We start from the raw sequence: 14,401 nt of genomic DNA, 5'->3' as shown, positions 1-14,401 counted from the left end.
GCTGGAAGCTGTTTTTGGCTCTGAGTTTTAGTTTCGTTTTCAGCTGGAGAGCTGCATTCAAATCAAGGTGTATTTTGGTCTCTCTCTCAGCATGCTAAAGAATGTCTCCAGATCACCTGATGATTTCAAAGTAATACCTGTTTCTGCAAGGAATGCAAACCTTCTTTGTTAAAAAGGGTCTTTGACTGCTGGATGTTGTTAGGAAAGTTACTAAGGGTTACCTATAGAATGCTGTATCTTTGGGGGGGGTATCAGTGTTGGTAGTTGATAAGATGTTTGCTGTGTGTTTCTAAAATGTTAACTGGATTCACAGAATAAACATTGTTTTTGTTTTAAAATACTTTAGATCGCTGTTGCGTCAACCTGTAAAGTGGGCCCTTGTGCTCCCCTAAACCAAAATCTATTAAAAGTTATGGGTCAGGTGAACTCCATGAAATACTTTGGTGTTATCTAAACCCTGGCCCATAATGGGTGCATCTTTAAAAGTTGGTAAGAGTTAATGTGGACATGCCGAATTTCCTTAGTTTCCTGAGGAAGTATAGGTGCTGTTGTGCTTTCTTGGTGGTAGCCTGGACGTGGGTGGACCAGGACAGATTTTTGGAGATGTGTACCCCTAAGAATTTGAAGCTGATAACCATCTCCACCTCAGCCCTGTTGATGCTGACAGGGGTGTGTGTACAGTCCTTTGCTTCCTGAAGTCAATGACCAGCACTTTAGTTTTGCTGGCATTGAGGGATAGATTGGTATCGCTGCACCACTCCACTAGGTTCTCTAGTGGGAGGTATTTATACTGTGGGATGAGGGAATGAATGCATCTTTCATTCCCTCACCCCACAGTATAAATATCTCCCACTTTGTGCCTTTTTGCTTTGACGAAGGGTTACCTGGACTCAAAACGTTAGCTCTTTTCTCTCCTTACAGATGCTGCCAGACCTGCTGAGATTTTCCAGCATTTTCGCTTTTGGTTTCAGATTCCAGCATTCACAGTAATTTGCTTTTATCATTCATTTACTATTGGGAACAGTCAAAATTTATACTGGATTCTCAGAGACTTACCCAGGTACTTTAGCAGTCCCCTTAGATCCACTAAATATTCAACGTCAGGGATAAAAAAACTATGGGATTTTGTCATGTGATCCATATTTTTCAATAAAGAACGAGAGTGGTGTGAACAGAATAAGCAGTCGGTGACTGGAATGGTGCCAACTGGAGAATCCTCACTCAGCTCTTTGTCAGCTCGACTCTCGTCGTCCTTCAAATCATCCTCCAGGTCACTGACAGAATCCATATCCTCCCATTCACCTAGTGTAAAGAGCACAAAGTGCAAACCATAGTCATTTTTCACTAATTCTCTGCTGCTCTTTAAGTATTTATATTTTGAAGCTTGGAATAAGTCATTCAATGGAGTTGGTCACACCGCAGTTAGAAACTACTGAGAGAGATAGGAAATCGTGACCACCAGATAGAGGAAGGCAGTGCAGGGGTCCTCTGCGGTCATCTCCCTTCAATACAGATATACCATTTTGGATAATGTTGGGGGAGATGGCTCACCAGAAGGTGAAAGCAGCCAGGTTCAGGACACCGTGGCTGGCTCTGCTGCGCAGGAGGGCAGCAAAATGTGTGGCAGAGCAGTAGTGGTAGGGGATTCAATGGTAAGGGGATTTGACAGACGTTTCTGCAGATGCAAAGGAGACTTCAGGATGGTATGTTGCGTCCCTGGTGCAAGGGTCAAGGATGTCTCGGGGTGGCTGCAGTACATTCTGGAGGGGGAGCAGCCAGCTGGCGGGGTGCGTATAGGCACCAACCATATAGGTATAAAACGCGATGAGATCCTACAAGCTGAATTTAGAGAGATAGGAGTTAAACTAAAAAGTATGACTTCAAATAGAAATCTCAGGATGACTACCAGTGCCACGTACTAGTCAGAGTAGAAATGTCAGGATAGATAAGATGAATACGTGGCTTGAGAGATGGTGCAAGAGGGAGGGATTCAAATTCCTGGGATATTAGAACTGGTTCTGGGGGGTTGGGACCAGTAAAAACCGGATGGTCTATGCCTGGGCAGGACTGGAACCAATGTCCTCGAGGGAGTGTTTGCTGGTGCTATTGGGGAGGGTTTAAACTAATGTGGCAGGGGGATGGGAACTGATGCAGGACGTCAGAGGGAATTAAAGTGGGGACAGAAACACAAGGCAGTAAGGGGAAAATGGTCACTCAGCGGGGTGCAGTGCTCTAACTGAGAGAGATTCATGACGCTTCCGGTGTTCCGGTCGACTACATCTGCAGGAAGTGTAACCAATGGCAGCTAGGTTGGAGCAGTTGTAGTATGCACTTCGGAGCATGCAGGTGGCGGAAAGCATCACAGATAGGAGTGAGAGACGTAGTCACACCCAAGGTGCAGGCAGACAAATGGGTGACTGCTAGAAAGGGCAGGCAGTCAGTGAGGGAATTCCCTGTAGCTGTTCCCCTCTCTAACAGGTATTCCGTGTCGGATACTGTTGGGGGGGGGGGGGGGGGGGGGGGGGGAGATAGCCTATCAGGGGAAAACAGCAGCCAGAACAGTGGCACCACAACTGGCTCTGTTGCTCAGCAGGAGAGCAATAGTTCTAGGGGACTCTATAATAAGGGGCACAGATAGGTGCTTCTGTGGATGTGAAAGAGACTCCAGGATGGTATGCTGCGTCCCTGGTGCCAGGATCAAGGATGTCTCTGAACGAACACAGGACATCCTGAAGGGGGAGGGTGAACAGCCAGAGGTCAGAGTACACATAGGTACTAACGACATACGTAGAAGAGTGACGAGGTCCTGCAGAAGGATTTCAGGGAGTTAGACAGTAAGCTAAAAAGCAGGACCTTGAGGGTTGCAATCTCAGGGTTAGTCCCTGTGCCACGTGCCAGTGAAGCTAGAAAGAGGATAATGAAGCTAAACATGTGGCTAAATTGGTTTTCAGATTTCTGGACCATTGGGATCTCTTCCGGGGCAGGTGGAACGTGTATAAGAAGACGGGTTCCATCTAAACTGGACGGGCACCAATATCTTGGCTGGGAGGTTTGCTGGAGTCATTCAGGAGGATTTAAACTAGTATGGCAGGGGGGTGGGAACCAGAGCGTCAGCTTAGAAGGTGTAATAACTGAAGGGGAAATTGTACTCAACCACAATCTGTCATCTCATGGCCTTGCATATCCCTCACTCTACCAGTACCATCAACCAAGGAATCAACCAGGAGTGAAGGAGGGTATGCCAGTAGCAGCAACAGGCATATAGTAAAAATGAGGTGTCAATCTGGTGAAGCTACAACACAGGACTACAAGCAGGCTAAACTGCAGAAGCAGCAGGTAATGGACGGAGTTAAACGATCCCACAACTAACAGATTCGATCAAAGCTCTGCAGCCCTCCTACATCAAGTTGTGAATGAATCATGAAATCATAGAATTTACAGTGCAGAAGGAGGCCATGCGGCCCATCGAGTCTGCACCAGCTCTTGGAAAGAGCACTCTACTTAAGCCCACGCCTCCACCCTATCCCCGTAACCCAACCTAATGTTTTGGACACTAAGGGGCAATTTATCATGGCCAATCCACCTAGCCTCCACATCTTTAGACTGTGGGAGTAAACCGGAGCACCCGGAGGAAACCCACGCAGACACAAGGAGAATGTGCAAACTCCACATTCCTGAGGCTGGAATTGAATCCAGGACCCTGGAGCTGTGAGGAGCTAAACACTGTGCCACCATGTTTTTAATATGTTCCTCTCGCTAATACGTCCACTCATTTCCAAGTGGGACAAAATCCTGTCTCGAAGATCCTCTCCAATAATTTCCATACCACTGACATAAGGCTCATAAGACCATAATACATAGGAGCAGAATTAAGCCACTCGGCCCATCAAGTCTGCTCCGCCATTCAATCATGGCTGATATTTTTCTCATCCCCATTCCCCTGCCTTCTTCCCTTCTTGTCTCTCCTTCTTAAACAGTGGTGTTACATTAACCACTTTCCAGTCCTCTGGGACCCTTCCTGCCCCCAGTGATTCCTGAAAGATCACCACCAATGCCTCCACAATCTCCTGAGCTTTCTCTTTTAGGACCCTGGGGTGTAGTCCACCGGTCCAGGTGACTTATACACCTTAAGACCTTTCAGTTTCCCCAGAACCTTCTCCTCAAGTGATGGCCACTGCACTCACCTCTGCCCCCTGATTCTCCCGGAGCTCTGGCATGGTGTCTTCCACCGTGAAGACTGATGCAAAGTAACTATTCAGTTCGTCTGCCATTTCTTTGTTTCCTATTATTACTTCTCCAGTCATGTTTTCCAGTGGTCTATTTTGCCCCTCTCTTACCTTTTATATATTGAAAGAAACTCTTCCTATCTTACTTTATATTACTAGCTCGCTTGCACTCACATTTCATCTTCTCGCCCCTTATTGCTTTTTTTAGTTGTCCTCTGCTCGCTTTTAAAGGCTTCCCAATCCTATGGCTTCCCACTAATCCTTGCCACTTTGTATGCTTTTCCTTTTGCTTTTATGCTGTCCTCGACTTCCCTCGTCAACCATAGATGCCTTGTCCTGCCCTTAGCATGTTTCCTCCTCCTTGGGATGAATTTCTGCTGTACCTCCCGAATAACCCCCAAAAACCCCTGCCATTGCTGTTCCACTGCGTGGGTAAATTCGATCATATTGTGGTCACTGCTCCCTAGGGTTCGTTCACCTTAAGATCACTAATCAAGTTTGCCTCATCACTCATCACCAAATCCAGAACTGCCTTTTCCCTAGTGGGCTCTATCACAAGCTGCTCCAAAATATCTCTTAAACATTCCACAAATTATTTTTCTTGGGATCCACTACCAACCTGATTTTCCTAGTCCACCTGCATATTGAAGTCCCCCATGATTATTGTGATATTGCCTTTTTTACGTGCTTTCTCTTTCTCCTGATTTATCTTCTGCCTCATATCCCGACTACTGCTAGGGGGCCTGTACATAACTCCCATCAGGGACTTTTTACCTTTCTGATTCCTCAACTCTGTCCACAGAGATTCTATGCCTTCTGATTCGATATCACTCCTTGCTATCGATTTAACTTCATTCCTTACTAATAATGTACCCCGCCCCCTTTTCCCATCTGTCTGTCCTTTCGAGAGGACACATTTCCTTGTATTTTTAGATCCCAGCCCTGATCCCCTTGCAGCCACATCTGTGATGTGCACAACATTGTACCCGCCAATTTCAATGTGCGCAACAAGCTCATTTACCTTGTACCGTATACTGCGCGTATTAAGGTACAATACCTTCAGTCCTGCATTGACACTCGTCACCTTTTTTGCTCTGCCTGAGGGTGATGTTGTTCTCTTATTTTTGTTTTCTATTTCCCCTTCAGTTATGACACCTTCTAAGCGAACGCTCTGATTCCCACCCACCGGTCTGTAATTACCTGGATTATCCTTGCTACCCTTCTTAGACAAAGGAACAACATTGGCTATTCTCCAATCCTCTGTGATCTCCCCTGTAGCCAGTGAGGATGCAAAGATTTCTCTCAAGGCCCCAGCAATTCCCTCCCTTACCTCCCTCAGTAGTCTGTGGTATATCAAATCAGGCCCTGGGGACTTGGCTAACTTAATGTTTTTCAAGTCCCCCAATACCTCCTCATTTTTGATCTCAACATGACCCAAACTTCCCCAATGCTGGTGGTCAAGCTGGAGGAGGAAGCACCACAAATATCCCCATCCTCAATGATGGGGGAACCGAGCATGTCAGTGCAAAAGAAAAAGCTGAACCATTTGCCAGATGTGCAAAAAGGATGATCCACCTGATATCAATAAATGGTTGAAGGCCATGGATACAGCAAAGGCTGTATGCCGGAACAATACCCCAACAGTGGTAGTCCCAGAACTAGCCACACCCCTAGCCAAGCTAGTACAGCTTTGACAACAATGTGGAGATGTCCTGCTGAAAAAAAGGACAAATTTACTCCAGCCAATTACCACCCGATCAGTCTGCTCTCAATTATCAGCAAACTGAGGAAAGGTGTACTTGACAGAATCGTTAGTGCAGGAGGAGGCCATTAGGTCCATCACGTCTGCACTGGTTCACTGAAAGAATATTCAACCTAGTCCCACCCCCCTGCCTTATCCCCACAACCTGGCACATTCTTTTCAGATAGCAATCTAATTCCCTTTTGAAGTGCGGCACATTGGCGCACAGGATGGTTAGCATTGCTGCTCCAGTGCCAGGAACTGGGTTCAATTCCGGCCTTGGGAACTGTCTATTTGGAGTTTGCACTTTCTCCCCGTGTCGGAGTGGGTTTCCTCCCACAGTTCAAAGATGTGCAGGTTAGGTAGCTCGGCCATGATCAATGCGTGGGGTTACAGGGACAGGGCTGGAGAATGGGCCTGGTTAGGGTGCTATTTCGCAGGGTTGACGCAGACTCGATGGGTTGAATGGCCTCCTTCTATGCTGTTGGGATTCTATGAATATGTTGATTGAACATATCCATCTCTGAAAGTTCATTCCAGACTCCAACCACCGTGGGTGAAAATTGCTTTCCTTACCTGATGTTTACTGCTTTTTCTAATTATTTTGAATCTGTGCCCTCTAATTCATGATGATCTGTCGAGTGGGAAGTTTCTCAATATTTACCCCAATCATAACCCTCAGATTCTTCAATATCTCTAAAAGCCTCCTCTCAGCCTTCTTTTCTCCAAGGAAATCAGTCCCAACTTCTCCGATCTACCCTCAGCTACAGTTCTTTATCCCTGGAACCATTCTTATGAATCTGCTCTGTATTCTCTCCAATTCCTTCACACCCTTCCTCAAGTATTCTGCTCAGAACTGGACGTAGTATTGCAGATGAGGCCTAACTGGTGTCTTATACAAGTTCAACACGAGGTCCTTGCTCGTGTACTCAATGGCCCTATTAGTAATACCATCTTCAATGAGTTATGTACTTTACATTAGGGTCCTTCTAATCCGGCACCTCCCTTCAGAGTTTCTCCCTTTATTTTAGACTACTTCTCCATCTTCTTCAGCTAGAATGAATCACCTCACACTTCTCTGCATTGAACTCACCTGCCACTTGTCTTCCCAATCCCTGAACAATTTTACCATCTCCTTATAACACGCAACAGCATTATCATTGCCTCATCTCCCACTACCATCTTGGGGTTTACGACTAACCAGAAACTGAATTGGACTAGCCATATAACTACTGAGTTACAAGAGCGAATTAAAGGCTCGGATTCCTGAGTAACTCACCTCCTGACTCTCCAAAGCCTGTCTTCCATCTATGGCACAAGTCAGGAATGTGATGGAATACTCATCACTTGCCTGAATTAAGGCAATCCCAACACTCAAAAAGCTCAACACCATCAAGGATGAGGCTGCCCACTTGACCAGCACCACATCCACCAACATAAACATTCACACCCTCCACTACTGGCACACAGTGGTAGTATGTACCATCCACAAAATTCAGTGTTGCAACTCACCACTGCTCCTTCGACAGCACCTTCCAAACCTGCAACTTCTACCATCTAGAAGAACAAGGGCAGTCGATGTATGGGAACAGCACCACCTGCAGGTTCCCCTCCAAACCACACAACAATCTGACGTGCAACTTTATCATTGGTCCTTCATTGTTGCTGGGTCAAAATGCTGGAATTCTCTTCCCAGTAAATTATGGATACACCTGAGCTTGCTGCAGTGCAAGGTCAAGAAGGTGGCTCACCACCATCTTCTCATTGGGAATTGTCATTGGGAATGGGTAATAAACACTGGCCTGACCAGCGATGCATACATCCTGTGGGCAAATAAAATAATAGTATGGAAATAAAGACTTGGGACCAGGAAGGCATTACGTGGAGGCTAGGTGTAAGAATGCATACACAAATATCCAAGGTTTGGTGCCTTTGGCATGGTGAAAGGGCCATAAGGCAGCTTATGATATCTGAATCACAACTATCCTCGCATGTATGAAAGTGGGACCCAAGATCACAAAGTCTCAGATCGAGAGAAACAATTAAGTAGACTCAGGGTAACGTCTCACATGATGAACGCTGGTTAATGGTCTCAGCTACTGGACACAAGTTGGTCATCACCAAACCATCTATTTGGCTACTCCATACAATCTTCCCAATTTCTTCATCTCATTCTGCACTGTAAATTCTATGATTCTATGATCTCTAATACAAATACAAATAGTACTACTAGGAAGGGAGTTAATTATGGAGAATACTTTGGCAGGATGAGAAAATACATGTTGTGCTAGGCGATATCTTAAAAAACATATTTTTTGCATAATTGAGACTGCAAAATTATCATACAAGGGTCTGAAGCTGACAAATGTCACCCATTTTCAATAAGTTGCTAATTAACAGTGGGATAACAAATTTATTGTACAAATATTAATTAGCGTCTGCACAAGCGTGAGACGATTCATTATGTGGTTGTTTGGGTGCACTCACTAATCTATCAAACCACCATGTTGGTCACTGATGAATTGCTAAATGAGCCAACCGGTGTTTTGGGATTAGAATTTTACTTTAAAAAGTAGAAGATTGAAACTTCAGTGCAAAGCATATTGTACAGACAATTATTAAAATCTAACAAGAAATAAGATGCTTTTTGTCATTAGTTACCATCATCTTCCACCAACGTTTCCTCCTCATCCGAGTACTCATGCTGGTCCAATTTTACGGCTTGTTGTTCTAACCAGAGTAACCGAGGAGGCTTGTCAGGCTTTTTCTGTTGCACTTGTTGGCTGCTAACTTGCGACTGGGAGCCTCCAGTCGCTGGGTCAACAGTCCTTTTCCTCATTGAGGGTGACAGTTGGGCCTTTACAGCCTGCTGAATGGCTGTATTCAATGCATCATTGTCCATTCTCTCCTTGCTTAATCCCTTCTCCATGTTTTTCGCATTGAGCCTTTCCAGCTCTTTACTTGCAATGCCAGTGGCCTTCTTTTCCGTGTCCTGGTGTTTCTTGGATTTCAAATGATTTTCGTAGGCATTGAATGTGGCAAATCTTTTGCCACAAGATGTGCAATCTGTAGCAGTTCCCTTGTTCCGCTCTTCGACAGCTGCTCTCTGAGACAGTAAGCGTTCTTGAAAGTTCTCAGCTGTAACTGGAGGCATGTCAGCTACTTTACGCTTCAGGTTATACCGGTGCCAGTCTGTTTTGTAGTGTGATCGCTGAATCTCAGCATCAGCAAAAGCCACACGACACGTGATGCAGGTGTAGGAAGACATTGCTTAAACAGAAAGTACATTTCGAATTTAGAAGATGAAATCACTTCCACAGTTCAGTCACAAAACCAAGAGAACCTGCATGTGTTCAGTGCCTTTCACAGCCTCAGGATTTCCAGAGGATTGTTCGGCGTGGGTTTTCTCCGGGTGCTCTGGTTTCCTCCAAAGATGTGCGGGTTAGGTGCATTGGCAATGTTAAATTGCCCCTTTGTGTCAAAAAGATTAGGTGGGGTTACGGGGATAGGGTGGGGCGTGGGTTTGGGTAGGTTGCTCTTTCCAGGGTCAGGTGTGGACTTGATGGGCCGAGTGGCTTCCTTCTGCACTGTAAATTCTATGATATGGGGGGAAAGTGGGATTAGGCTATTGAGTTGAATGATCAGCCGTGATCATAGAATTTACAGTGCAGAAGGAGGCCATTCGGCCCATCGAGTCTGCTCCGGCCTTTGGAAAGAGCACCCGACTTAAGCCCACGCCTCCACCCTATCCCCGTATCCACCCTAACCCAGTAAACCCACCAACCCCACCTAACCTTTTTGGACACGAAGGGCAATTTAGCATGGCCAATCCACCTAACCTGCAATTCCTTGGACTGTGGGAGGAAACTGGAGCACCCGGAGGAAACCCACAGAGACACAGGGAGAACATGCAGACGCCGTACAGATAGTGACCCAACTGTGCTAACCACTGTGCTACCGTGAATGGTGGGGTAGGCTGGAAGTGCCAAATGACCCCCTCCTGCCCCTATTTTCTATGTTTCTCCTCTAAGATACTCCTTAAAATAGTATGGCAGGGGGGTGAACCAGAGCGCTAACTTAGAAGGTGTAAAATCTGAAGGGGGAAATAGAGAACAAAAATAAAAGAACATCACCCGGTCTGTTTAAACGCAGTGGTTTGACGTGTATTTGTCTCAACGCCAGAAGTATAGCGGGTAAGGCAGATGAACTTAGAGCACATATTAGTACTTGGAATTATGATGTTGTGACTATCGCAGAAACATGGTTAAAGGAAGGGCTGAACATTGGAGGATATAGATGCTTCAGGAGAGACAGAGGGGGATGTAAAAAGGGTGAGAGAGTAGCATTACTGGTGAAGGAGAATATTATAGCCGTACTGCATGAGGACACCTTGGAGGGCTCATAAAATGAGGCAATCTGGGTAGAGCTCAGGAACAGGAAGGGGGCAATCACAATGTTGGGCGTTTATTACAGGCCCCCCAACTGCCAGCGAGAGATAGAAGAGCAGATAGATAGAGATTTTGGATAGGTACAAAAGTAACAGGGTTGTTATATTGGGGAAATCCCCTATCTTGACTGGGACTCATTTAGTACTAGGGTTTGGATGGGGCCGAGTTAGTAACGTGTATCCAGGAAGCCTTCTTGATGCAATATAGAACATAGAACGATACAGCGCAGTACAGGCCCTTCGGCCCACGATGTTGCACCGAAACAAAAGCCATCTAACCTACACTATGCCATTATCATCCATATGCTTATCCAATAAACTTTTAAATGCCCTCAATATTGGCGAGTTCACTACTAGAACATAGAACGATACAGCGCAGTACAGGCCCTTCGGCCCACGATGTTGCACCAAAACAAAAGCCATCTAACCTACACTATGCCATTATCATCCATATGTTTATCCAATAAACTTTTAAATGCCCTCAATGTTGGCGAGTTCACTACTGTAGCAGGTAGGGCATTCCACGGCCTCACTACTCTTTGCGTAAAGAACCTACCTCTGACCTCTGTCCTATATCTATTACCCCTCAGTTTAAAGCTATGTCCCCTCGTGCCAGCCATTTCCAACCGCGGGAGAAGGCTCTCACTGTCCACCCTATCTAACCCCCTGATCATTTTGTATGCCTCTATTAAGTCTCCTCTTAACCTTCTTCTCTCCAACGAAAACAACCTCAAGTCCATCAGCCTTTCCTCATAAGATTTTCCCTCCATACCAGGCAACATCCTGGTAAATCTCCTCTGCACCCGCTCCAAAGCCTCCACGTCCTTCCTATAATGCGGTGACCAGAACTGTACGCAATACTCCAAATGCGGCCGTACCAGAGTTCTGTACAGCTGCAACATGACCTCCTGACTCCAGAACTCAATCCCTCTACCAATAAAGGCCAACACTCCAGAGGCCATTTTCACAACCCTATCAACCTGGGTGACAACTTTCAGGGATCTATGTACATGGACACCTAGATCCCTCTGCTCATCCACACTTCCAAGAACTTTACCATTAGCCAAATATTCCGCATTCCTGTTATTCCTTCCAAAGTGAATCACCTCACACTTCTCTACATTAAATTCCATTTGCCACCTCCTAGCCCAGCTCTGCAGCTTATCTATATCCCTCTGTAACCTACTACATCCTTCCACACTATCGACAACACCACCGACTTTAGTAACGTCTGCAAATTTACTCACCCACCCTTCCTCTAGGTCATTGATAAAAATGACAAACAGCAACGGCCCCAGAACAGATCCTTGTGGTACTCCACTTGTAACTGAACTCCATTCTGAACATTTCCCATCAACCACCACCCTCTGTCTTCTTTCAGCTAGCCAATTTCTGATCCACATCTCTAAATCACCCTCAATCCCCAGCCTCCGTATTTTCTGCAATAGCCTACCGTGGGGAACCTTATCAAACGCTTTGCTGAAATCCATATACACCACATCAACTGCTCTACCCTCATCTACCTGTTCAGTCACCTTCTCAAAGAACTCGATAAGGTTTGTGAGGCATGACCTACCCTTCACAAAGCCATGCTGACTATCCCTGATCATATTATTCCTATCTAGATGATTATAAATCTTGTCTCTTAAGACTTTACCCACTACAGACGTGAGGCTCACCGGTCTATAGTTGCCGGGGTTGTCTCTGCTCCCCTTTTTGAACAAAGGGACCACATTTGCTATCCTCCAGTCCTCTGGCACTATTCCTGTAGCCAATGATGACATAAAAATCAAAGCCAAAGGTCCAGCAATCTCTTCCCTGGCCTCCCAGAGAATCCTAGGATAAATCTCATCAGGACCCGGGGACTTATCTATTTTCAGCCTGTCCAGAATTGCCAACACCTCTTCCCTACGTACCTCAATGCCATCTATTCTATTAGCCTGGGTCTCAGCATTCTCCTCCACAACATTATCTTTTTCCTGAGTGAAAACTGACGAAAAATATTCATTTAGTATCTCGCCTATCTCTTTAGACTCCACACACAACTTCCCATCCCTGTCCTTGACTGGTCCTACTCTTTCCCTAGTCATTCGCTTATTCCTGACATACCTATAGAAAGCTTTTGGGTTTTCCTTGATCCTACCTGCCAAATACTTCTCATGTCCCCTCCTTGCTCGTCTTAGCTCTCTCTTTAGATCCTTCCTCGCTACCTTGTAACTATCCATCGCCCCAACTGAAACTTCACACCTCATCTTCACATACGGAGTCTTACAACACCAGGTTAAAGTCCAACAGGTTTGTTTCGATGTCACTAGCTTTCGGAGCGCTGCTCCTTCCTCAGGTGAATGAAGAGGTCTGTTCCAGAAACACATATATAGACAAATTCAAAGATGCCAAACAATGCTAGGAATGCGAGCATTAGCAGGTGATTAAATCTTTACAGATCCAGAGATGGGGTAACCCCAGGTTAAAGAGGTGTGAATTGTCTCAAACCAGGACAGTTGGTAGGATTTTGCAGGCCAGATGGTGGGGGATGAATGTAATGCGACATAAATCCCAGGTCCCGGTTGAGGCCGCACTCCTGTGTGCGGAACTTGGCTATAAGTTTCTGCTCGGCGGGGTTTCTTGTCGCGGGTCCTGAAGGCCGCCTTGGAGAACGCTTACCCGGAGATCAGAGGCTGAATGCCCTTGACTGCTGAAGTGTTCCCGGACTGGAAGGGATTCCTGCCTGGTGATTGTTGCGCGATGTCCGTTCATTCGTTGTCGCAGCTTCTGCATGGTCTCGCCAATGTACCACGCTTCGGGGCATCCTTTCCTGCAGCGTATGAGGTAGACAACGTTGGCCGAGTCGCACGAGTATGTACCGCGTACCTGGTGGGTGGTGTTCTCACGTGTAATAGTGGTATCCATGTCGATGATCTGGCACGTCTTGCAGACCCGCGACAACGCAGAATCGCCGAGCAGAAACTTATAGCCAAGTTCCGCACACAGGAGTGCGGCCTCAACCGGGACCTGGGATTTATGTCGCATTACATTCATCCCCCACCATCTGGCCTGCAAAATCCTACCAACTGTCCTGGTTTGAGACAATTCACACCTCTTTAACCTGGGGTTACCCCATCTCTGGATCTGTAAAGATTTAATCACCTGCTAATGCTCGCATTCCTAGCATTGTTTGGCATCTTTGAATTTGTCTATATATGTGTTTCTGGAACAGACCTCTTCATTCACCTGAGGAAGGAGCAGCGCTCCGAAAGCTAGTGACATCGAAACAAACCTGTTGGACTTTAACCTGGTGTTGTAAGACTTCGTACTGTGCTCACCCCAGTCCAACGCCGGCATCTCCACATCATCTTCACATAGGCCTCCTTCTGCCTCTTAACAAGAGATTCCACTTCTTTGATAAACCACGGTTCCCTCGCTCGATGCCTTCCTCCCTGCCTGACCGGTACATACTTATCAAGAACACGCAGTAGCTGATCCTTGAACAAGCTCCACTTATCCAGTGTGCCCAACGCTTGCAGCCTACTTCTCCACCTTATCCCCCCCAAGTCACGTCTAATGGCATCATAATTGCCCTTCCCCCAGCTATAACTCTTGCCCTGCGGTGCATACTTATCCCTTTCCATCATTAACGTAAACAGGTACTGTTGCAGGTAGGGCATTCCACGGCCTCACCATTCTTTGCGTAAAGACCTCTGTCCTATATCTATTACCCCTCAGTTTAAAGCTATGTCCCCTCGTGCCAGCCATTTCCATCCGCGGGAGAAGGCTCTCACTAACCCCCTGATCATTTTGTATGCCTCTATTAAGTCTCCTCTTAACCTTCTTCTCTCCAACGAAAACAACCTCAAGTCCATCAGCCTTTCCTCATAAGATTTTCCCTCCATACCAGGCAACATCCTGGTAAATCTCCTCTGCACCCGCTCCAAGGCCTCCACGTCCTTCCTATAATGCGGTGACCAGAACTGTACGCAATACTCCAAA

The 14,401-nt window shown here is 46.2% G+C and overlaps 1 protein-coding gene across 2 annotated transcripts in view; it reads right to left on the bottom strand.

Annotated features, from left to right (window-relative positions):
• LOC140425361 (cytoplasmic 60S subunit biogenesis factor ZNF622-like) overlaps window positions 1–14,401 on the bottom strand; it is a 57,309-nt gene that overhangs the window by 26,645 nt on the left and 16,263 nt on the right. For both annotated transcript variants that reach the window (XM_072509552.1, XM_072509551.1), the window contains exons 2-3: window positions 8,629–9,237; window positions 1,057–1,302 (exon numbers count right to left, since the gene is read on the bottom strand). In XM_072509552.1, the coding sequence (XP_072365653.1) occupies window positions 1,057–1,302; window positions 8,629–9,235 (853 nt within the window). In that variant the 5' untranslated portion in view covers window positions 9,236–9,237. The remainder of the gene's footprint in view (window positions 1–1,056; window positions 1,303–8,628; window positions 9,238–14,401) is intronic.

Source organism: Scyliorhinus torazame, chromosome 6, assembly GCF_047496885.1.
Source record: "Scyliorhinus torazame isolate Kashiwa2021f chromosome 6, sScyTor2.1, whole genome shotgun sequence".
In the NCBI taxonomy this organism is placed as follows: Eukaryota; Metazoa; Chordata; class Chondrichthyes; order Carcharhiniformes; family Scyliorhinidae; genus Scyliorhinus; species Scyliorhinus torazame.
Note: the sequence above shows the minus strand (reverse complement) of the source record. Positions and strands in the feature narration are given on the sequence as shown.